Below are 23,808 nucleotides of genomic sequence, written 5' to 3'. Positions count from 1 at the left end.
TGCAAATATGTAGAAGACGAGTAAAAACAAAAGGAGAGAGAGGTGAGGAAGCGAGAGAAGGCCAGTCTGGAGGAGGGGTGATGGAAGAGAGGCTTCGGAGCAAGGACGCGGGGCGGGCAGGACCTCCCTGTGCAGAGGAAGCAGGATGGGGTCGCGGGACATACAGCCTGAGTGGAGAGTCTAGGGAAAGGCTGTTATGAACTTGGGAAGCCTGTGAAGAAGAGGGCGCCTCTGCCGGAAGTAGGGACGTCTAGGAGAGAGGATGGAGGGGAAAAGAGCGCGTTCTGTGGAGACGTTTCGTACCCGTGTTTCTAGCCAAATACCCCACGGGCCACTGAAGGTCTGGCACAGAAACATGGCAGCAGAGCCTGGGGCCGGAGCCACAGATGCGGGAGACGCTAGAGGGGACGAAGGAGGAAAGGCAAGGAGGTGGAAATGCAGAGAAGAGGGCAGACCCCAGCTTACACTGGCGTAGGACAAATAAGAACGCGGCAGGACGCGGTCAAGGACGAAGACTAAGAAGTCTGTGGGACGTGGCCGGAACGTTCGGGTGAGGAATGAGGCGGAAAGCCTGCTGGGAAAGGGCTGCCTGGCGGTAGGAAGTAGACGAGAAAGTATAGTTTTCAAGGGAGGCAGGGGAGGAAGCCCAGAGACATGATGGAGGAGGGGGTCTGCTGGAGGGCATGGGGCGGAGTGCGTGCAGGCATGGCCATGGCACAGCAAAGCCCGTCTCTTGGGTCTAAATAAAGTGGGAAATATCGAAAGGTTGTGAAAACGGGAGGAGCAAGCAGAATTGCTAATGAGCAGAAAGAATGAAGCCCTTGTAAAAGATCAAGTGGGGACCATACCATTCCTCAGTACCTCTGGATGGATGATGTGGACTGTGCAGATCCAGGCAAGTCAAGGAGATGGACACAAAGGCACCAGCTGGGTAGCTCAGTTTATTGAGAGCCAGGCCTAGAGACGGGAGGTCCTAGGTTCAAATCTGGCCCCAGACACTTCCTACCGTGTAACCCTGGGCAAGTCACTTGACCCCCATTGCCTAGCCCTTACCACTCTTCTGCCTTGGAATAATACACATTATTGATTCCAAGATGGAAGTAAAGGGTTTAAAAAAAGATGTTTTTTTAAAAAAAGGCATTTTCTGGATGGGAGTATCTCATCTCATCCTGAGGATATTATGAAGTCTGAATTGACTGTACAGGTCATGGGAGATACGGAGGGGTCAGCATCGCTGAAGGAAGAGGTTTTGTATCTAGGTTTAATGTTTTGTTTTCTGTTGTATTTTCTGAGTGAGGTAAGGAGGACTTCATTTGATAGTCCAAATCCTTGCAGGAGTGGAGAGCCCTTTACCTTTTCTGTAAAGATATTGTCAAATGAATTCCCTGAGCAAACAATGGCTGGGATGGACAAGTGAGGGAGGACATGAGAAATTTCTAATACTGAAATGATCGTGGCAATCCTAGAGCTTCGGTTTTGGGTCTCAAATGACTAATTAAAGTTATTTTGTTCTCTTATTACCTGAGTTCCTTGAGGAGAGAGAATGTGTTCTTTTTTTTTCCAATTTTATTCCCAGTACCTCTGGGACAACACAGAACTGAAGCACCAGGGGCTCTATCCTAGGCTCTACCTAGACTACCTCCAATGGATGCTCCTTGTGTAAAAGCCAGACCTAGGAAAGATACACAAACTTGGATGGAAGAACTTTTGTGCTCCAATTTAGGAACAGACACTGAGAGACACTGGCCCCGGGTAATGGACATGCCAGTCTCTCAACAGTGCCCGTTTCAGTTCTCCCCCAGTGGTGAGGCCAAGAACATCAAAGGTCAGTAGCCTGATTAAGGCCAACTTTCAAGAAGAGTCTCGTGAATCTGGTAGCCTGTAATTTTTAAATATAACATTTTATTGCTTAGATGGTTCAATACAGAACAGCTTTACTTTCATTCTGAATTTGGAAGTACTATACAACGAAATAAAAAGAGGAATAAAAAGTACCAAAACAAAACTTGTGATTCTCTGTTCATGTGGCGTAGACCAGTTTTGTACATAACTTGTAGCAGCAGTTTTAAGTTCCCTTTAGAAAAATATGAATTCTACACATTTATTATTGTTTCCTGTTTAATGCATGGGCTGAAATCACTAAGATTAACTTCCTTCTTGAAGAGAGGGGAAAAGAAGATACAGACAAACAAGGGTCAGAGAATATGATGAATCTTTCTGAAACTGGCATTCGACTGTCATGTAGCTCCCCAAAGCTATTTTAAAAAAAAATAGCCCCACAGAGTTTTCTCTGGTTTGCTTCACAGTCGTGTTTAATGTAGTGATTGAATTAGCTCAGCGTTAAGTCCATTAATCAAAAAAACAAAAACAAAACAAAAAAAACTTGCACCTCAGACACAAAAAAATTTCAGAAGATCCATTTTTTTTTTTTGTAAAAGCCCTGAGAGGAAAAAAAAAGAATCAAACAAAATGTATAGAGACAAATTAGCTGAACATGCAAACTAAGTCTAAGATTCACCCATAGTTTAAACACATTATAAACTTCACAGTTTAATATTGGGAGCACAGAGGAGGGAGATGGGAGAGGAAGAGGGGAGGGAGACTGACAAACAGCAACAAATTTTCAAAATCAACTAATAAAAATGTCAAAAAAATGTGGCAAGACTTTTATCATCTACTAGGATATAAAGACTACATAAAGCTTTCGATCAATAGTGATTATTGCTAGCTGACGTCCCGGCGGCACTGCTGGGAGCTGATGATCTGCTACATCTCACTGCAGCACAGATTAGTGATGGCTTTCCCCCCACATCATTTCTCAGTCTAGTGTGGAGAGCTGCAAAGAAACAAAACAAAAAAAGCCCCACAAGAAACCCCAAACAATGACATCAACAACAATGAAAGTAAGACGAAGGGGAGATAGATGTGTGAATTGGTTTTTGCCTCGGTAGGTCACACCCTGTAGAAGTTAGAAAGGGGATCATTGGTTCTGATTTGTTCTTGTCTGGAGGAAAACCCTTGTTTGGAAACTAATCCGGACATTCCTGGTACAAGTTGTTTACCATGACATGTATCTCAACCTTTCTTTCTTCTCATATCACTTTCCATTCATCTCAAGAAGACTTCTCTTTCTGTGGGAAGTCTGGGCAGCTCAATTTCCACCTCTGGGAGTCAGGGAAGAATTAAGAGGTCAAAAAAAGAGGGGGCGGGTGTGTGAGAGAAGCATGCATGTACGTGTCTACATATATACAGACAAAGGTAAAGAAGGAGGATAAGTTAAGGCCCAAAGGAGGAAGAAATCTTAGAAAGGAAACTTAGAAGAGGTGGGAAGGGCTGCAGTTGTAATCGCAGTGGGAGAGGGGAAGAGGGTTCAAGTGGAGGAACAGCACAGGGCATCCCTGGCAATACTATTGGCTCTATGTCCTAGAGGTCATGACTGAAGGACAAAAAAAAAAGATGCTGAGCACAAAGCTCAGCTACAGTAGGAGACATTTTTTTTCTACCCCTCAACATTGGTGGCTGCAGCGAATTCCACTGCCTACATGGGATACCTCTTAAGAAAATTCTTCCTCTCTGCATCTAGGGGTTTGGATTATGGAGAGGGAATCAGAAATGACATGTTCATCTTCAAGCACCAGCCCAAACTGCACTTGTCAGCTTTTGTTTTTGTTTTGTCTTTTTTTTTTTAATAAAAAACCAGTAGTAGCATTTCTTTGCTTTGCAAATATGTCAGTAGCAAAAGTGGGTGAGGCTTGCATGTCATTGAGCTGGAAGACTACCTTATTGGTGAGTAACAGATTTTTTTCATCACTGCCGTTCTGTCCACAAAACTTCTTTGCAGCGCTTTCCTGATGCATTTGGAGGTCCCTCTCATCCTGTTACCTCTACTACCTCCCCCCATGGGGGTGCATTTGTTTGCACATATATGCACACGCTCTCTCTCGCTCTCTCTCTCACTCTCTCTCTCTCTCACACTGCTGAGATGTTCCCCTGTACATTGGTGGTGATTACTTGTTGGCCTCCACTTTATTTCTCCAGTCGCTAAGGAAGGAAGGGTTCATTTAGGTTCAGTAGAACAACTGCCAAGTGAGGGCTAGTGAACTAGTCAAAGCTGTAATCAAACATTTACACAGGGATCCAAAGCTGCATCATAGATCTCCGCGGACAAATATTGCCCATTGGTTTCTGCTGACTGCAGAGCCTAGCAACTGATGACTTTTAAAATAATAATAATAATAATAATAACAATAATAATAATAATACATATATTGAAGCAAAAAAATCAAACATATGACAGCTGTGCATAATTTCCATAGGTTAAGTTGCTAAGGTAACTCTTCTCTGTATGCTCAGTCCAGGGAAAAATGTCTTAAAACATTAAACAATAACACCATTTCTAACGCCGAAAAGAGTGGAAACAAGGATGAGGTTGAAGCTAGCATCTTTCCTGGTTTTGGCTTGAACCAATTTTGAATACCTTCATCAACCACTTGTCTTAATACCTGGAACCAGATTAGAGCTCCATCACGTAGTAAGTACAAAAGCGTCTTTGAGAAATTAATTTTCTCTCATCCAAATTTTCCTCTGGTACAGGAAATTCACATCATTTTCTTCCAGTTAGTCGTGGTATCCAAGGGCATTGGTTTCTTTTCCCCATTTCCGGCTCACAGAACAAAACACGGCAACTATCAAAAGTTCCACGCGAACAGGCTCACGCACACCAATACAAAAAGGTAACTTAATGCTTAAATGAAAAAGGTCCTCTCCAAATAATTCATTAAAATATTTTTTTTTAAAAATCATTTTGGAAAAAAAAAAGGTCAATGATACCAAAAGATTTAATAAAGTAGTAAGGCACTCTGAATCAGTATATCCTGTAGTCTCTCGCATTGTTATACTGAAAGGGCTATGGCACTAGGGTCAGTCTGCCATACTTCATTTCTTCCTTTCCCTCTCCCTCTCCCTCTCTCTCTCACTCCCCGACCACTGGAGTCACTGAGGAAATCCAGTGTGCTACAGATTGGGGTACCTTTGCTCTGCTGGCTTTAGTCTATGTGCTGGGGACAGACGGTTGATTGGGTCATTCCATTCCCACAAGTGGGGGCGCGCTCTCTGCCGAGGCAAGAATGTGGTTCGCAGGAGGCCTCTTGCTGTGCACATCCAACAGATCCTGAATGAAGCCCGATGGGCTCTCACAATCCGCACTACCCTGAGACTCCTGCTCGGTGGTCCCGGCCGGGGCCGGCTTCTGGGCACTTTTGTTGGGCTCGGCTAGGCAAGCGCCAGGCGTCCTTCCCCCCGACTTATCCTCCTGACGACTCAAATCCTTGGCCACGCCGGCCAGATTCTCTCTCCGGCTTCGGGTGACGGCTGAATGGCTGTTGAGATTGGGAGCGGAGTCGCCCTCATTTTCCGAGAGAGGATTGTTGCCGCTGTGGATGGACTCGTTCTCGCTGTCGTCCTCCCCCCGGTCTTCCTTGTCACTTTCCTTGCCGTGGTGTCTTGTGTTTTTGACTTTCTGATGGATGCGCTGGTGACGAACCAGGCTGTGCTTCAAAGTGAAGGTCCGCTCACAGGTCTGGCACTTGTACGGTCTTTCCCCTGAAGGAACAGGAGAAAAGAAATTAGTTTCCACACACATCGGTCTTGTTCTAAGTAAGAATAGCTACCAAACATGGGGAAGAACCTGCTTGGACAACAATATTTACAGCAAAGAAGTGGAAACTAAAGGGACGTCCCTCGAGTCAGGAACGGCTGAACCAATTGTGGCAAATGGCGATGCTGGAATGCTACTGTGCCATAAGGAATGAGGAACAGGATGATTTCAGAAAGAGCTGCAGGAACGGATGCAGAGTGATGTGAACAGAACCAGGAAACCAGTGCACACAGCAGCGGTATTGCTGTGAGAAGATCAGCTGTGACAGACTACTATTCTCAGCAATACGGCGATCCAGGGCAATTCTGAGGGACAAAGAATGCTGTCCACCTCCAGAGAAAGAACCATTGGGAGTTGGGATGCAGATGAAAACATATGATTCAGCACTTGTTTATTTGGGTATATTTTGGGATTTGGGTTTTAGGAGATTATTCCCTTACAAAAATGAACAATATGGAAGTGTTTTGCATGATAAAACATGCATAACCCAGATTGCATTGCTTGCCAACTCCAGGAGGGGGAAGGGATGAAGAGAGGTAGACAATTTGAATCCTATAACTTTGGAAAATTAATTGTTATACAAACAAACGAATGAGAATAGGTTCCTCACTGTATTACAAACATTTGTCAGTCTAAATAGAAGCCTGGATATCAAAACTGTTGTTAAAAAACCATGAATGAAAAAACTCATTTAAATTTGAGAGAGCATCTCCTCTGCCTTATTGGGGAGATGGAGGAAACAGAAGGAATGGAGAAATGGTTTTTTCACTTTGAAATTCTCCTTCCCACTTCTTACAAGATGCAGGCCAAAAACGATGACCTTAATTTAGGCAGCTTGATTCATGTGTCCTGAGAATACATAAGGAATGCTACCCAAGCAGTCTATAGGAATATGCCCACCCCAGGCAGGAACTAATGTTAAAGGCTCAAGAAGAATGCACAGAAATCCTAAGTAACATTTAAAGTAAGATACTTCCAGGGAAACATTCTGTGGGCTCCTAATGGAACAGCTGCATTTCTCAGCCTCTGCTGAGCAGCTGAGGACAGCACCTGCTCAGAAACCTAAGAATATCTCCTCTGAAGAAGTTCACATTCCACACGGAGGAACACGAGGGCTTGGTTCACCATGCATGAACTTAATATGAGTGTGTGTGGAGGAGGAGAAAAAAGTAACAAACATGCAGCAAAGACGAACTGGCCTAACGCCACTAGATCCTGCATCTTTGGGGCTAACGTGGGCATCAAGGAGAGTCACTCCACCTATCTAAAGAACTAATTTACTAGATTTGAGAAAATGCACTAAACCCTAGAGATTATGAGCTCCGGGAGGCAGTACAGACGTATTCTATGTCTCGCTCCATACTTCCTGTGATCCTTGCTGGGTGCAAGACTAGCAGTTCAAAAAAAGAAAGGAAGCCTGATGATTGCTACCGCCAGGCCAGAAGAGCCCCCTCTGCAGTGGAGAAAGCAGAGCCTGCTCAAGTGGAACAAACCAAGTTTGCGAAGAATGCTGCTGGACGAGACTCATGCGAAGCTGGCAGCGAAACACCGTGCTTTATCCGTGACAAATCAAATCCCTAATAATAACCAAATCATCCAGTCCCTCTTAACCTACAGGCACACCCCACATGGCCCTGGGGTCAGGGAGGGGCCCAATGGAGCCACACAGAGAACCAACCCCAAAATCTTTTTGCTATAGAATATAAACGTTCATTGAAGAGCTCCTGGGGGTACGGTGGATAGAATGCCCAGCCTGGAGTCAGAAAGATTCACACTTTCTAGCTGTGTGGCCTGCAACAAGTCACTTAAGCCTGTTGGCTTGCATCTCCTCATCTGTTAAATGGGCCGGAGAAGGAAATGGTTAAGCCATTCCAGGGTCGAGGAGAATTGGATACCAATGAAAAACTACAAAAATACGGACTCGTATCGGAATCACTGCACAATCTAATGCATTTCACCATCTCGGAGGTGAAGCCACTACCATGGGGAACGAGGGGTGACGTGGTGGCTCGTGCCCAGGCGCCGCTGCGAGGACGGGCAGGCCGACCCGTGCTCCCCCAGGGCCCCGGGAGGCCGTCTCGCTCACCTGTGTGGGACCTCATGTGGCGGGTGAGGTCCTGCAGGGACCAGAACCTCTTGTTACACACAGTGCACACCTTCTTCCTCTTGTCGGCCTTGGAGGCGCTCTTTGTGCCGTTCGTCTTTGGCTTCTTGTCGTCGTCACTCTTCTCAGAGGACTTCCTGTCGGCGGCCCCCTCGCCCTCGGAGATGCTCTCGCTCTCCTCGTTGTCCCTGCCCCCGCACGGGGACTCGGCGGCCTTGGGCTCGGCGGGGCTGTCCTCGTGCTCGGCGGCCGAGGGGCTGGCGGCCTCCTCCTCGGGGGCTCTCTCGTCCCGCGGCTCCTCGTGAGCGTGGGCTTTCCTGTGGCGGGTGAGGGTTCCGGCAAACTTGAAGCTCTTCCCGCAGACGTCACAAGCGTGCTTCTTGTCCTGCTCGGAGGAGCCTCCGCCGGCTGGCACGGTGTGCTCGCTCTCGGCCAGTTTGAAGTCCATCAGCTTGCTGGCAAAGTTGAGGTCCAGGCTCTTGTTGCTGACTGTGTCGTCTTCTGGGCCTTCCATGTCCTCCGGCCTTTCCTCCACAGCCTCCCTCTCTTCGTCCGCGTCCTCCTCCGGCGGAGGATCCTGGCCTCCTTCCGGGGAGGGCGCCTTCTCCTCCTTCCCCTCGTCCGCGGGGTGGCCCTGGGTGTCCTGGCTGTGCTCCTGGGCACCCTCCGAGGGCGGCGGCTCCCGCTCCTTGGACGTGAGGTCAAGCACTTCGCCGCCCGTAACGGGGATCTCCGGATCGGACTGGCTATCTGTAGGTGAAACACAAAAGGAGGCCTCGATGAAGACAGGTGCCAGATGGCCTTGCCGGACCCTTGGGCCACCCCCAGCCACCCCCAACCAGCCCGAGCCCGGGGAGCGGCAGGTTCCCTAAGCACCGGCACGTGTGCACAGACCGTGCGGGGGCTTCCCAAGGCAGGCAACAAGGAGGGGTGAGTCACTGGGCAAGGCAGAGTCACAGCCTCGGGGTTACGGAGTGGGTGGGGTCTACGGGGTCGGACTAAGCATGCAGGCACAAACACACAGAGAGCCTCTGCTCCGGCCTCCCTGACAGCACACGGGGGTCCCACAAGGGAGCCCCGAGCCCAGGGGGTGACACCCCACGTGGCGGAAGTAACCCCCGAATGACATTCCTGAGGCAAAAGCAGACACAACTCCTTTGGAACGTATCCCACGTTGGTTTTAGGAACACACTTAAGAGAACGTGTGGTATGAAGGCTGGAACCCGAGGAACCCTACGTGGCGAGGCTCCCTTTGTCCCGGGAAAGAGGAGCCAGGAAGGGAAGAACGCTAGAAAATGGCTTTGGTGGAACACGTGAAAAAAGGAGGCCTCGGAGAAGGTCACGAGGAGAGCGCTTCTGGCTGCGGCTGCTGCAGCAACGCTTGGGCCCATGTCTAACTGGACCTCCCACGGGGCCCAAGCAGCGCCGGACGGCAGTCCTGTCTGTAAGAGGCCTCTGTGAGGGAATGAGGCGGCTGGTGAGCCGAGAGGACGGGAGTTCCAACCCCGCCTCCAACACAAACTAGCTCTGGGGCTCCGGACAAGTCATTCCCCCCGCCAGCCTGCCAGGGCCATTGGGATCTAGGGAAAGGGCTCCCAAAGTAGGTGATGCAGAAGCGCGAGCTGCTCCGGTAACTGCTTCACCAAGAGGCAATAAATAACAAGGGCACAGCAGCACCGCCACAATGAGTGTGCACTTTTAGTTTCAAATGTACTCAATTCTAGCGTCTACAGCACGGAAGCACACACTCAGAAAACACTATGGGCAATACAGACTGATGCGTTATTTAGCGGAACTGTGAACAGGGAAGGTAAAAGCTGTCAGAATTTATAAAACTGCTGAGATGAAGGTTTAGAGAAATTCTCTGCAGTCAAATAAACATTATGTTATGGGCCTCTTAAAATTCGAAATATCTTGGAGCTTTTTCTTTGTCAAGAAGAGGATTTAACAGTTCAAAATAGTTATAATATAAAAACACCAAAATACCAAGAGCTGCAATTATATATTGATTCTAAATTGTACTTCCTTCCTCAAAGCTTTCTGCAGCCGAGGTAACACAAATCCCAAGGCATTGTCATGGGACTGGCCAATTATGTTTCATAATGCAGACTTTTTACATGAGTGGATTATGAAAGAATCCTGTAAAAATTACAATTAAATTCATAACCATCTTTCTTCTGAAATTTCATATCCTGTATTACTTGTCACCCAGTCTGTGGTGATGAGAATGAAAAGTTAGTGAGCCATTCGTTGCTTACATTACAGTGATTTTCATATATTTCAGGACACATAATTATTCATTCTACAAATATCTATCAAGAGCTTATTACTATGGTAAAGGCATTTATAATGATTTCCAATTAATACTAAATAAGGAAGGTTAAAGTCAGATAGATTCCCAATCTCCTACTTGGACTTCAGAAATCAAGGTGTGACTTTCTGATCTAAATTAAATATGACTGGCTTTCTGTTTTATTTTAATTCTTATTTGGTTAGGGTTTGTGGGAATCTCTATTTGGGGGAAGAATTCTAAATGCCTTCTTTTGGGGATGGGGATTTATATATAAATAAAGTGTTCAAATGATTTTTAAAAAATGAAATAACAGTCTAAGGTATGAATTCTCTGGTCCAGGTCAGTGTTTGTACCTGTGAAAATTAATGTGAACCACACTGATTGAGCTCTCAAATGTTTAGCTTTTCTACAGATGACAAGATTATGGCTTCGTATATGCTATTGCTAAACTCAGGTTATTTTCCCCCTATCATTTATCGTGTATTGAGATGGTTATTTGCTATTGTCACTTTAAAGACTCAGATTAAATCTTTTATAACATTAACATCACTACTTCATCTCCCATCCTCCCCAACAAAAATTTTAGAAAGCTTCTGTAAACAATAAAGAATTTTAGAATCAAAGTTTCATAAATGTACGATGTTTTAGATAATTTTCTCATTTGTGCCAATCCATCATTATGGTTAATTGAGTTTTTCCTAGTCTTAAGATTCCAGATAATTCCCACTAAAAGAAAACTTAAGTAGGGATGTTTTATAGCAGAGTAGCTAAAATTAATCCTCTTAAGGGTCATTCTGTGGGCCTAAGCATCCCAAATTAAGAACTTATTTATCCAATCACATTTAACTGCCCCTACTCCTCAAGTATCTAGCCTTTTCCTAAACTGTAATAATCCAAATCTGCCATAATGCCTCATTTAAGATCATAAACTAAAGAAACAGCCAGTTAAGTATTAATAGATTTAATAATTTCACCTAATTGTTACCTTCCCAATGAGCCTAAGTTTCTTGAGAGCAGGGTGTTATGGGGTTTTTTTTGGCCCAGCCCTCAACACATACACCTTAGCATGTTTATTTTACTGAACTGAAAAATTGCCTTTTAAAATCATAAGTAAATTCTCAGTCCTCTCTAATAACATTTAGCCAATACGCTTTTCTCAAAAGTCACATTAGGGGGCACCTCCAGGTAGCTCAGTGGATAAAGACCCAGATCTAGAGACAGGAGGGTCCTGGATTCAAATAGGACTACTCAGACACTTCCTAGTTGTGTGTCCCTGGGCAAGTCACTTAACTTCAACTTCCTAGCCTTTCCCATTCATTCAATGGAACCAAATCAATTTTAAACCAAGAGGTTAAGGGTTAAAAAAAGTCACTTTAGATATCAGCTTAGTAACCCATCTAAGGATAAATCTACAGTTAACTCATAACGAGTGTAACAAAGGAGGCTTTTGGAGTCGGTTCATTTTTTTCTAAATTCCTGCTACTTTCTGTAAACAAGTTATTTTGCTTAAAACCAGGAGAGCCTAAAATGGCAGCAAGAAAGGTCTTTGTGTCTTTAAACTTCACCTATTTCGCTCAAGTTCTTTAAAAAGAAACAGACATTTTCTGAGTGAAAATGCAAAACCTCCCTCGGGAAATGGCTCAAAACTTAATATTAATATCCTCTAGGACTGATTTAGGCTGATACTGTCACCGTAAACCCAAGTTTCAGCTCAACTCTTCACTTAAAGCGACATTTTCAACAATCTTGTTCTAATTTATTATTGTCATTGTCGAGATGGGAAGACAGACTTGGGAAAAGACTTGGATGTTAACTTGCTTATGTGATTTATTTTATGTAAGAAGATTTAAACTTAAGTGTAAGTGTGCAACCAGAAGCATAGAAATCCTCAGGCTTTTCTTAATCCTTTTCTGTATTCTTCCCAAAGTTCCACTTCATCTTGATAGATATCCAGAAAAAGAATTTGTTTCTTCCACAGCCACCACCTTCTTTTTAATGGCCTATATGGAAGCTCTGAATTCTACTTGCCTGACATTTTCCCCCTTCTCCTAACCTTAAATCTGTTATTTTTCTTACTGAAAAACACTACTAACACTTACTTTTAACACCACACAAGCAGACACAAACCTCTTCTTTTTTGGCTATCCCATTACCATCTCAAATTCATTGCTTTAAAGGGATGGACTAAGTTTTTTTTTTTTTTTAAACCCTTACCTCCTGTCTTGGAGTCAATACTGTGTATTGGCTCCAAGGGAGCAGAGTGGTAAGGGCTAGGCAATGGGGGTCAAGTGACTTGCCCAGGGTCACACAGCTGGGAAGTGTCTGAGGCCACATTTGAACCCAGGACCTCCCGTCTGTAGGCCTGGCTCTCAATCCACTGAGCCACCCAGCTGCCCCCTTGAACTAAGTTTTTATCTAGTCTGTAAAGATAAAACTTGTATACATTCAGCTAAAAAAAAAAAGGGGGGGGGGGCGCAACTTAAAATTTGCTGAATAAGCTTTAAATCAACTTTTAAAAACATCTCATCAGCCAACTAAAATGATCATGTTAAAAGTGTTCTCACTGAACATCTAAGTGTCTGGCATGGAATAGATCCTAAAAACCTTTACCATCCCATAACTGAATTGCCCACTTAGAACTACTGTTTCTGAGTGAATTCAGGGGATTCATAAGGCCATAAAATATAGAATTGGTATTATGGACAAAAGTTACACGTTAACTGTGGTTCCTTGCAGCATCCCCAGGGATTTCCTGGAGGCTGAACAGCAGATCAGGACATGAGATTACTTTTATTTTGGCTCACAAGGGAATCAAGAAAGAATAAACCCCCTGAATTGACTATGCAATAAAGAAAGTCAGCTATCTTTCCAATATAAAATGCAATTGAGAGTAAAAAGAGACTAAATGGCAAAAATGGGAAGGGGGGGGGGGGGTTATATAACCTACAAAAGAAATATAAAAATATAAATAGGAATAAAGCTAGCAGATTGTGCCTACGTGGCATTAAAAAGATTAGATGATCTAAACTAAAAGATTTGCTAAAAAACCAAAACAAACAAACAAAAAAGTATATTATCTCAGGTTAGGACAGTGGGAACTGTGCATATGGAGAACCCAAGATTCTATTTGCCTTTATCCTAATTTTCTATTCTTTTTAAAAAAATGTATTATTGAAAACCTTTACCTCCTGTCTTAGAATCAGTACTGTGTATTGGTTCCAAGAAGAGTGATAAGGGTTAGACAATGGTGACTTGCCCAGGGTCACACAGCTAGGATGTGTCTGAGGTCAAATTTGAATCTAGGCCTGAGCCACCTAACTACTTCCTTAATCCATCATTCTTGCATTATGCCCAAATTAGAAGGAAGACAGAATCTTCCTTCTGGCCCAATCATCTCAGGAACATCAATCAGGAAAAATGAAAACACACTGTTGGGCCCTTTCTATCCTATTGCCACAGGCTGGGGCCACTTCCCAGATACCAACACTGCTTCAACCCCACCCAGTTCAAACCTTTATGCCCAATCAGAGCACCTTTATTTGGCCCCGCCCCCAAAAGGTCAAATGCATCTCACTCCTAGATTGCGGTCCCGGCAGCCGTGACCACTGGGCAGGTGTGTAAGCACGCTGGGGGAGGTGAGGGCAGAAAGGAGGAAAGTACGCGGATGGTGAACAAACAGGGAACACCATGGCAGCGGCAGGCTAAGCTAAAGTGGAGAAACTGCGGCAGCCAGTCATTGCGCAGGTCAGTAGCAGACACCCTGTCCAGGGAGAGCAGAAATGTGATTAAGGAAGAAAGAGCATGCAAAGTCCTTAGAAGAGCTCTTCAGTCTTGCAGGTTCTGGCCCCGCTACTGACCCTCCCAGGACAGGCCCGCCTTCTTTATCCTAAGAGATGTGCCAAGCAAGGCCCCAAAGTCAAAGGACCCGCAGTGTCGGGGCCGGGCCAGACATCTCTACGTTGCATCTACATGGGAAAAAAACACACCTCCCCAATACGCCACTCCATCTTTCCTATGAGCTATACAGCATCTCCCTTTCCAAGAGCCGGTGGCACTGCCATTAGCAAGGGCTTTGGAAAAAAAGAAGGAAGAGGACCGGAGAAACCATTTCCGATGGTGCCCTCGCTGCCGGGCAGCCCATCGTGCTTGCTCTGCTTTTCTGACCTGCCGTGTCAGACCCCTGACACCAGCCCAACCTGGACTGTTTCTTTCTCTAAAAAGCTTAACTGAAAGAACAGGAATGGCCTTTTTTCTTTCTTTCTTTCTTTATTCTGAATAACCTGAAAGAACTACCTGTGCTATCATGAGATCCAACATCACTTTCTTTTGACTGGGGGATAAGCCCGTTTCTTCTCAAGGAGCAGTTGGCAACTCCGTGTTTGCGCAATTGGTGCCGTTCACAGTTAGATTTGGTAGAAAAGAAGGCGTCGCATTTTTGACAAGGGTAGGGCTTCTGACCTGAAGCAGGAAAAAAGATAGATTTATCTGACTTTCTAATGAAAGCTAAAAGCTACTTTATTTTGCTGGGCAATATTGGTAGCTGTCCCCACTCCCCGCCCTCCCTCTCTTACTTTGGTTGAACATAAATAAAGCTTTTAATAACAAAACAATGAAACACCTAAAATGTCTCAAATCTAGAGCAAAGCATGCTTTTCATAATATTGAAGTACTACACAATTAAACATTTTCATTTTATCCGGACCTGTGGTTTCATTATTGTCCTAAGTGTGGTAACTACTAATTCTACCCCAAGTTGCACATGCCCGAGGAAAGAATAAGCTAAAAGAGACACAGGGTCAATGTATGCCAGATAAGAAGGTATTCTGGACTCCAAAAGTGGACCCGTCTAACTCCATAATACCATCCTGATTTTAAAAACATTTATGCGTAGGGATTTATCATTTAACTAGCTAAAAACAGTATATTACTAGAATGGTTAAAACATAAATGAGACATTCAAATACTGTAAAGAATTTAAAATTTTAAAATTAAACAAGAAAATGGTTCTTTTCACAAGATAAATGGACCCAAGTCATTTTTCTATAATTAGAGAATGAAGACATAGGAGAAAAGGGAATGAAGAATCACTTTCTGCTGAGCCCATTTAAGACACCAAGGATTCTCTGGCACCAAAGACAACAATAAGGAAGTAGACAAACCACCTCACTCCAGAGCCCTTGACGCTCCGACTCCTTCAGAACAGGCCTTCAAGGGGGAGGAAGGCTAGCAAGGACATTTCTTGGCTCTTACCTTTCAGAGGGTTAAAGTCAATTAGGATGGGACCTATCCTAGGCCAGTGGGCATTCCCTCTAAATACCGGAGTTGCTAAGGACAGCCCCCACCCCGGTAATTCCTATTTTGACTTTATTCCTCTCCATTCTGACCCAATAATTTCCTGCCTCATATCAAATCCCCAAAACATGGTAATGAAAGAAATTGGTCATTAAATACTATAAGCCTATCAAAGTCCAAGTAGTCCCTATGATCTCCTGTGGGGGGAGAGAAATAATCAGAAAGGGCAGAATGAGGGGGTGAGACAGCTGAGCTGGCCTCCTCGTTGTGCTGGTGATTAAACATTTCTACAGCCACCGACCCAGTTGACCAAGAGGGAAAGGTTTCTGGTACAGAGACTTTAACAGCAGCAGACCCAATGCCTTCAGTCCTGTAGCCTTAGGATTGGTGGAGCCAACAGACCTCTCAAGGACTAAAGACAAAGGTCTTCTTGTGCGGGGCCTTTGTCCTGACACAGAAATGATTCCATCCTTCTGCAGCCCAGTCTCACAGTTTGTACAGTTCCTCCAGGCAGTGCCAGTGCACAGAGCTCCTGAGATGGCAGTTATCCAGAGAAGGGGAAGGTGATGAGGCTGGGGGGCGAGCTCAACTCCTCTCTCTGTCTCTGTCTCTCTCTCCCCCTCAGAGGGCTGAGCCAATGTGGGGAAGGGAGATGTGTGCCCTACCAGAATTCTCCTTAAAACCATGAGAGCTCCACTAGTAAATCAAAACTCCTGAATACAGCCTTTGAATACTTCAACGTTTTCTTAAGTTCAGTAGGTATTTTTATGGTGTGTTTGTGTGTGTATACATAAAACACTGTAATATTTGCTCTCCATCCTAATCAAATAAATCTTCAGGTTTTCAATTCCTGGTAATTGTCTTAGGGGAAGAATTGCCAGCAACCAATGACTCATTAAAGATATCAAACAATGAAGTCAAGTAGAAAATGATATCATAAAGCCAAATAAAGATAAATTGGCAAAAATAATTAGTTTCATAAAAATAAAGAACTATCCTTTTACTTTTTTTCCCTTTTTTCTTCTCTTCAAATATTTATATCCTGCTCCCTTCCTCTGCTATTATGGAAGAAAGCTGTAACTATAACTTTTGAAAATATACCATTGAAAGAAAAGGCATTTGAAAGGTTAAAAAGATAAGTGTGTCAGCCTTGGAGTCAAGAAGATCTGGGTTCAAATTTGACCCAAGACAAATTTGTCCCAAGGCACTTCCTGGTTGGTGACCCTGAAGAAGTCACTTATCCCCAGGTGTCTAGCCCTCACTGCTCTAAATGATCTCTACTGACATCTTAGTATCTGCTCTAAGACAGAAGGTAGGTTGTTATTTTTGTTTTTGTTTTTTTTGAGGTGTGGGAGTGGAAATGATATTTTCTTTGAGGTAAAGCAAATTCAATTCTGAGTTAAGTATTTGGCTAGATTAAATAATCAAAGCTCACAAAAGCAATTAGTCTCATCCAGGACCTAGAAATCTTGACTCTTCCTGGCATGATCAAAAGGTAAGTCATTTCATCTCCAAAGTTTATCTCCTCATCTATAAGATAGACTTATACTAATACGTCAAAATGCTTTGTAAATTTGTAAAATATTATTCTTATAAATTAGTGGCACAAACATGAGTGAGCATACCTTAATTTTTATCATCCCTCTTATTACTACTTGAATACTTCACATTTGTTTGAAGAAGGGAAAAAATGAAAGGAGCCAATTTGGCAAAAATTCTTCAAATTTCAGTTATTGCAATAAATGACAGCTTCAAATGAGAGACTTAAGTACTGATCTGTGATATGGTTCCTCCCACTGTAAGATGAAAATCAATAGCTTTTTGGGTTTGATTCTCAGAAAAGGGAATAAGAAATACCTTCACGCTCCCTGGAATGTCCTCTTTACTTACTCAAATCCTGCCTATCATCCTTGCCAGCCCAAGTCTAATGAGATGTCCACAATGGTGCCCTCTCCCTCAGGCCTTCCTTTCAGAATTTCTTACATGATATTCTTTGTTACATTGAGGTTTGTGTGTGACTTCCATTAGGGCAGGGAACTAAACTTCAGGCTGAGAATCTTGCACAATCTTCTGTTTACAACAGCTGCTTAATTCTCTTGAACAAATGCTGAATGTAAAAAAAAAAGTATTTGTTGAAAATATCAATTGTGCAGGTGTTTTTTCTTCACACACCAACACTGACAAAGAGAAAAGTCTCTTAAGGTGAGCAGATAATCTCAACAATTAGTTTATTAAAATACACAAAGTGGACCAAACATTTTTGTTTGTTAAAAAAAAAAAGCCAACTCTATAACAAAAAGCTGCCTAAAAGTGTAAAGTTTCCATTCTGTGAGATCTCTAAACTAATGACCAGGTCTAGACCCAAAAAAACAACCCAAAAGTTGTTTAGGGGCAGCTAGGTAGCACAGTTGAGAGGGAGTCAGAAAGACCTGGGGTGACATCTGGCCTCAGACACTTCCTTGTTGTGTGATCCCAGACAAGTAAGGCATTTAATCCCAACTGCCTAGCCCTCACTGCCCCCTAAGAGAGAGGGGAAGGGGCTAAAGAAAAAAAGAGTCCGTTTGTAAATGCATTCCGGTGACCTTTTTTTTTGATAAATATATGCTATCCCCTCCCCCCAATGTAAACATACCCTTAGTACTCCCTTCTCTATATAGTCAATAGTCTGGAAATACAACTTTTTCGTACCTCTCTATGTAGACATACTGCCTCCTATGCCTGGAGGCTAGGAAGGGTGCACGACCTACTATATGTCAGGGACTGCATTAAATGTTTACTATTATCTGATTTAATACTTAGAACACCCCTGGGAGGCAGGCGTTATTATCATCCCAGCTTCATAGTTGAGGAAACCAAGGTAGACAGAGTTAAGTGACAAAAGTCTCAAATCACACAGCTTGTAAGATGCTTGAGGCTGAATTTGAACTCAGCTTTCTTCTTATTTACACGTTTTTCCTTTTTCAGAAGCCATTTCAGAAGCCACCACTTTTCTATGAAGCTTGCCTTGATACCACAAGTTAGAAATGTGCTGCTACCCACCCATTCACACTTCTAGCCTCTAGGACTTATGATAAATACATCCTTTAAAAAATGCTTGGATTTAACTGATAATTTCTTGGAATATAAAGTATAACAGGGTGATACAAAACTGAGTTTAGTAATTTCTATCACAATTCCTGGTGAAAAATCTCCCTTGACATCCCTAAGCAGGCAATAATTCTTAAGGGTTACTTCGGGCACTGAGACACAAGCTAAGTGATGTGGATCTTGAATTTATCATGTGTTAGAAGTGGGGAACAAATTCAGGTCTCCAATTTTCTTTCACTGAGCTGCCTATGTAAAACAATTTCTGCTACTAACATGTTCTATAATTCTTTTGCTTCAGAAACACTATTTATATTGGGGCCCTTATCTGGAATAAAATGGGGTCTAAAGCCAAAAGAAAATGGGACAAGCATTGGCCTATACTCATCACAGACAAAAATAACTGAACTGAACAAGCGAAAGAAGAAACTGGCTGGTTATGGGAAAACCAGTATATAGATAAGCTGAGTTACCACCTTCTTGACTCCTGAACTATCACAATAAGAGGGAGAAAAATTGAAATCAAGTATTTACATTAAGAGGCCAAGAGAAGGGCCATTCTCAGACTGAAATGAGCAGAACCAAGAGAATGTTTATTATATATAGCAACCGAAATAACATTTGAAGAATGACTTGTGTTCTATCCATCTCCTGTAAAGATTAAAATTTTGGGGAAGCTGAGGCAGGTAGAAATTAGTTTCTCTCTGAAAGGAATATTATATTTTTAGAGATTTATTAAAGGTAAAGGATTAAAGAAAATACAGAATAAGAAAGCACGTGTCTAGGCCCAGTAAGGCCTAGGCAACCTCACCTACATTATGAAAAGAGATGCGTCTGCTTGGAAGAGGCAACAGGGAAAAGAAAAGAGAGAGGCCCAGAAGCCTTTCCAATCAGGTTAAATACCCCGTCTCGATCTCGGCCCAGGTGAGAATTCAGTGATATTACAAAGCATTCTGGGGAAGTGGAGCAAGGACTTCTGGGGATTGAAGTCCTGGATTCAAGTCTCCATTTTTACACTCCAGAGAAAGAACTGATAAAGAGAAATAGGCTTAAAAATACATATATCATTTTGTTAAATGATGCCTTCTATAGGAAGGGGAGGGAAGTGTGGGAGATACAAACCAATTCATTATCTTAAAGGGTACCAACAACCAAGATGATTTGAATTCAAATTCTATGGCTGACTTTGTGAAGCCTTTTAACATTTCAATGGCTAGTTAACTCTAATACTATATAAGTTATAAAATAGTTACTGATCTATATGCAAAGGGATTGAGAGCTAATAAAATTATAGGTTAGAGAAAGAAAAAGGCAAAGGCTAACATAGAAACTGAGATGTGTGTGTATATATAAAAATAAAAGGCTGATCCTTACATGTTGAAGATGTTTCCCTCATCAAAAAGACAGAAGGCTAGGAATTTAAAATGAGAAAACAAAATGACAAATGTTATAAAACTAATAATAAAAAAAATAGTAAATATTATTTAAAAGAAACAGTGGATATAGGTTTTTAATTTTTTAAAAACGAAACCTTTACTTTCTAATTTAGATTGCACTATCGGTTCCAAGGCAGGAGAGTTTGTAAGGGTCAAGCAATTGTGATTAAGTGACTTGCTCAGGGTGTCACACAATGTCTAGAGATTTGAACCCAAGGGCTCTAGTCCTGGGCTCTTTATCCACTGAGCCACTTAGATGTCTTGAGATAGTGTGCTTTAATAGAAAGAATGCTGGATCCCAGGTCTTCTATTTACTATCTATGTGACCTTAGGAAAGTCACTTTCTCTCTAAGCCTCAGTCTCCAACTATGGAAAATGAGGGTATCGAATTAGAAGATGTCTACAGGTCTTTTCAATTTCATTTCCTATAAGTATAAGTTGATCCTTATGACTTGGTACTAAAAATTTGTTTATATTTTGTAATGATATCCAAATAAAAATCCAGCTTCAGCAAAGTGCTCATCATATGGGTTTAAATTCTAATACAACTGATAATCTAATACATATAATCTAATACAACACGAACACTTGCTAAAAGCTACAATGATACACAGTGCTCTTAAAGTGCCCTTAAACTAGAGATTCCAAAGCTTTTTCAAAAATGAAAGATTTGAGGACAAGTTAGAAGTTTTATTAAGCTGTGAATGTTCACAGAGCTATATATCTGGATGATAGTAATTTTTTAGGGCAAATGGAAAAATGGATTGTCAACATTGTGATCTCTCCCAAAAAATGAGATTGTTTTACCTGTGGAGCACATTACCAAGCTAGAGTTTGCATTACAAGAAAAGCTGTTAGGAAGTCATGAACTAATCAAAACATGTCACCTCTATTTAAGTTATCCATGCCAGTGATGTACAACTCAAAAAGAACTGGATCATGGTGGGCCACACATAATCTAGTTCAGACAAGGAGTCTGACACCTCTCATCCATAATGTACATAAAGGCACAAGGGAATGAACAATGAAGAATGAAAATTGAGACTGAGCTGATTCTTAGGTATAAATTGAAACAGGATGAGACCATATTCAAGTATGATACAAATTAGAGTGAGGAGGGGAGAATACTGTCAAGCAGGGGATAGAGGGGAAGGTGTGGATAATCAGGGAAGACATCACAGAAATTAAAATCCCAGAGGCTCGCTATTGAGGAAGGGAAAGATTTCCATGGCTACAGACCTGGTAAAAATAGATGCAAATACCTAAAGAATGAGATCTAGACATGGGAGAGTACATGAAGAGAAGTGGTATGAAATAAACCTGGAAGACTTTTCCACAAAAGTCTTGAGTACCAGTGAAAAGAGTTTTTATTTTATCCTTTAGATAACAAGGAACCAGTGGAAGCTTCTAATCAGTGTGGCTACAGCCCTTGTATTATGCCTTAGAAGCTGTATTAAGGATGGATTTGAAAGGAGAGACAAGAGCTACTACATCAATTTAACAGGCTATGTAAATTTAAATCTACTATATGAAAAAAAAAACAAGAAAAGAAAGAATGAAAGAAAAGAAAATCACAAGATCATCCTAAGATATTTTCAATATCCTCCCATGCCTCAGGGGACTGGATTCAATGGCCTCTAAGCTCCACTCCAGGTCCAACCTGGTGATCTTCTGTCTTTCTTCTAACACCCCACGTAATCACTGACTCATTTTAAGCCAAGGCGACATAAGCATTCAGCGCCAAACAATCGAAACTAACCTTGATTCACACCTTTATAGGCAAGTAAGGACAGGTAACTTGCACCTGCAAAGACATAGGCAAAATGCCTGAAAGGAGATACTGGCTGCCTGGAGTACCTTGGGATAACATCGGTGTGCCCACAGAAGAATGGCCAAAGGTGAAGCAAACTTGCACAAGGAAAATGTTTTTTTAATATTGACACCAGGCTAAAGATTCTTAGCTGGAGACAGACAGGTGACCCAGAAGTGCTTTGATTGCTAGGGGAGAGGGCTGAAAAAGATGAAGAACCATCTGCCTCGGGAAACGTGGAGACTAGCCTCTCTGAAAGGCCTGTTTCTCAAAAAACTGAACACATGAGAAGAAGCTCATCATTCAAAAGTGCTGCACGTGAGATTGGAGTACGGATCACATGGCATTTAATACTTCTCACTGTATTATTCCCAAGTTGCTTTCTTTTGACAGAACTATTATTTTACCATGCTGGACAAACTCCTTCAAATGGAAAGTTAAAAATAATCCAGAGCAATAGCAATCTCCATAATGAACCTGGATATTTTTAAGTACCAAGCAGTCCCACCAGAGAGCGCTATATTGACAGATTCTCCTAATAGCTCACCCCTTGATACCCGGATCTGAGACTTCAACCCAATTGGGGGGAAGAGAAATTTGCCAAAGGTTGGTATAAATTCCAAGAATAGAATATGATTAGAAGGAAGACATTTCCATTCCATTCAAGTGGCAAAAGTGCCACTGTCCACACCACTGCGGTTTTAGCTTTACTCCCTCCAACTCATTTTTCCCTTTCCCAGATTTTGTCCATCTTGAACCTTCCAGCAAAGCTGTATATCCTCCGTACACTCCTAGAATGCTTTAGTGACTCGGATCCATTACCTGAGAGTTCTATAAGTTAACTAGCTGGTTGTATCCTGGCTCCCATTTTATAGATTAGGTATATAAAGTTTAAGAAAGGTTAAATCACTTAAAGAAGGTAAAAAACTGAGGCAACAAGTCAATCTGGTGAAGTAAAGACTAAAACCAAGGTCTATTTCTGTGACATCATAAAGCTTTCCTATTACTAAAACTACTTCAACCTCGGCTACATACCATGATGCCAGACTGCTGCACTCCCAAATTTGGGCCTTTTATACCAGGCAGCCTGATGCTTTACCCTTTGCTTCGATGGGCATCCTCTCTCTCTCTACCCACTTCAAAGCCTAATTTGAAAAATATTTCCTGAATAAGATTTTTTTCAATAGCAACAAGGTATGGACTTGCTTCTAACCCCAAGTCATTCCTGTTGCCCCATATGGCTTACTTGTACATTCTGAATAGCAGTCATTCCATCATAGCACTCGTGGGTCTGTGAATTATCTCAAAGGCAGGATACCCCTGTCTACCCCACCCAGCCCCCAAAATAATGGCCACCAAATCAGAGCTCATCTGTGGGCATCCTGTGGATTCTGGAGGTAGTTTATGAAAGTACCTAAAATTTTATTTTATAGTTCTTCTAAGAACTAAAATAACAAGAACACACTAAAAGACACTTCAAGGAAAAAAAGCATTTCCAATAATATGAAGAATGTATGTGTCTTTTCATTTCTATACAGCAAGTAATTGTTTAAGTGTTAATTCCCCGTTTTCTTCCTTCTTTTTTGAAAAGTACCATTCAAGTTACTTTTTGTGGATCAAGTAGCTTCATTTTTCTGAGTGTCTGGAAAGATCAAGCATGGCCTACTAGAAATGTCTCCCTAATAACAAGTTAGGCATACAGATAGATGTCAAGAGAATTTTTCTGAGTCATAATGAAAATGATGAGATTCTTTTTTTTTAATTCAAAGGAACATGGGAAGATTTGAAGGAAAAGAAAGAAGAACACCAACAATGATGGCAATGCTAAAATTTAGATAAAGTCAACATGGAAAGGCAACAGAACTGGTAAAAACAAAATGGTCATCGGTTAATATCATCTAGTTAAATTTGAAGATCATAACCTTCCTTTCTGTTCATCAATAACCAAATCATTTTCTTTGTGAGAAATCTGTGGAGTCAAAAGAAAATCTAGCAAAACAATTATTTTTAAAAACTCAAAAACAAAAAGGTAGTGTGGACAGAAAAAGAAAGCAAGCTTACCTCACTGCCCAAAGCCAAAAGGCTTCCTGGTAAAGGACACTAGGATACAATGTCTCCTGTCAATGCACAGAG

General features: G+C 42.4%; 1 protein-coding gene across 8 annotated transcripts in view; it reads right to left on the bottom strand.

Annotated features, from left to right (window-relative positions):
- Positions 1–1,882: 1,882 nt before the first annotated feature.
- The window catches only part of RREB1 (ras responsive element binding protein 1), a 149,813-nt gene continuing 127,887 nt past the window's right edge, over positions 1,883–23,808 (bottom strand). For 7 of the 8 annotated variants that reach the window (XM_007488007.3, XM_007488003.3, XM_007488002.3 and 4 more), the window contains 3 exons: positions 14,347–14,511; positions 7,743–8,510; positions 1,883–5,601 (listed from right to left, as the gene is read on the bottom strand). In XM_007488007.3, the coding sequence (XP_007488069.2) occupies positions 5,081–5,601; positions 7,743–8,510; positions 14,347–14,511 (1,454 nt within the window). In that variant the 3' untranslated portion in view covers positions 1,883–5,080. The remainder of the gene's footprint in view (positions 5,602–7,742; positions 8,511–14,346; positions 14,512–23,808) is intronic. The other variant, XM_007488008.3, reaches the window with a different exon arrangement.

Source organism: Monodelphis domestica, chromosome 3 (assembly GCF_027887165.1).
Source record: "Monodelphis domestica isolate mMonDom1 chromosome 3, mMonDom1.pri, whole genome shotgun sequence".
Lineage (NCBI taxonomy): Eukaryota > Metazoa > Chordata > Mammalia > Didelphimorphia > Didelphidae > Monodelphis > Monodelphis domestica.
This window is presented reverse-complemented; position numbering and strand designations above follow the sequence as displayed.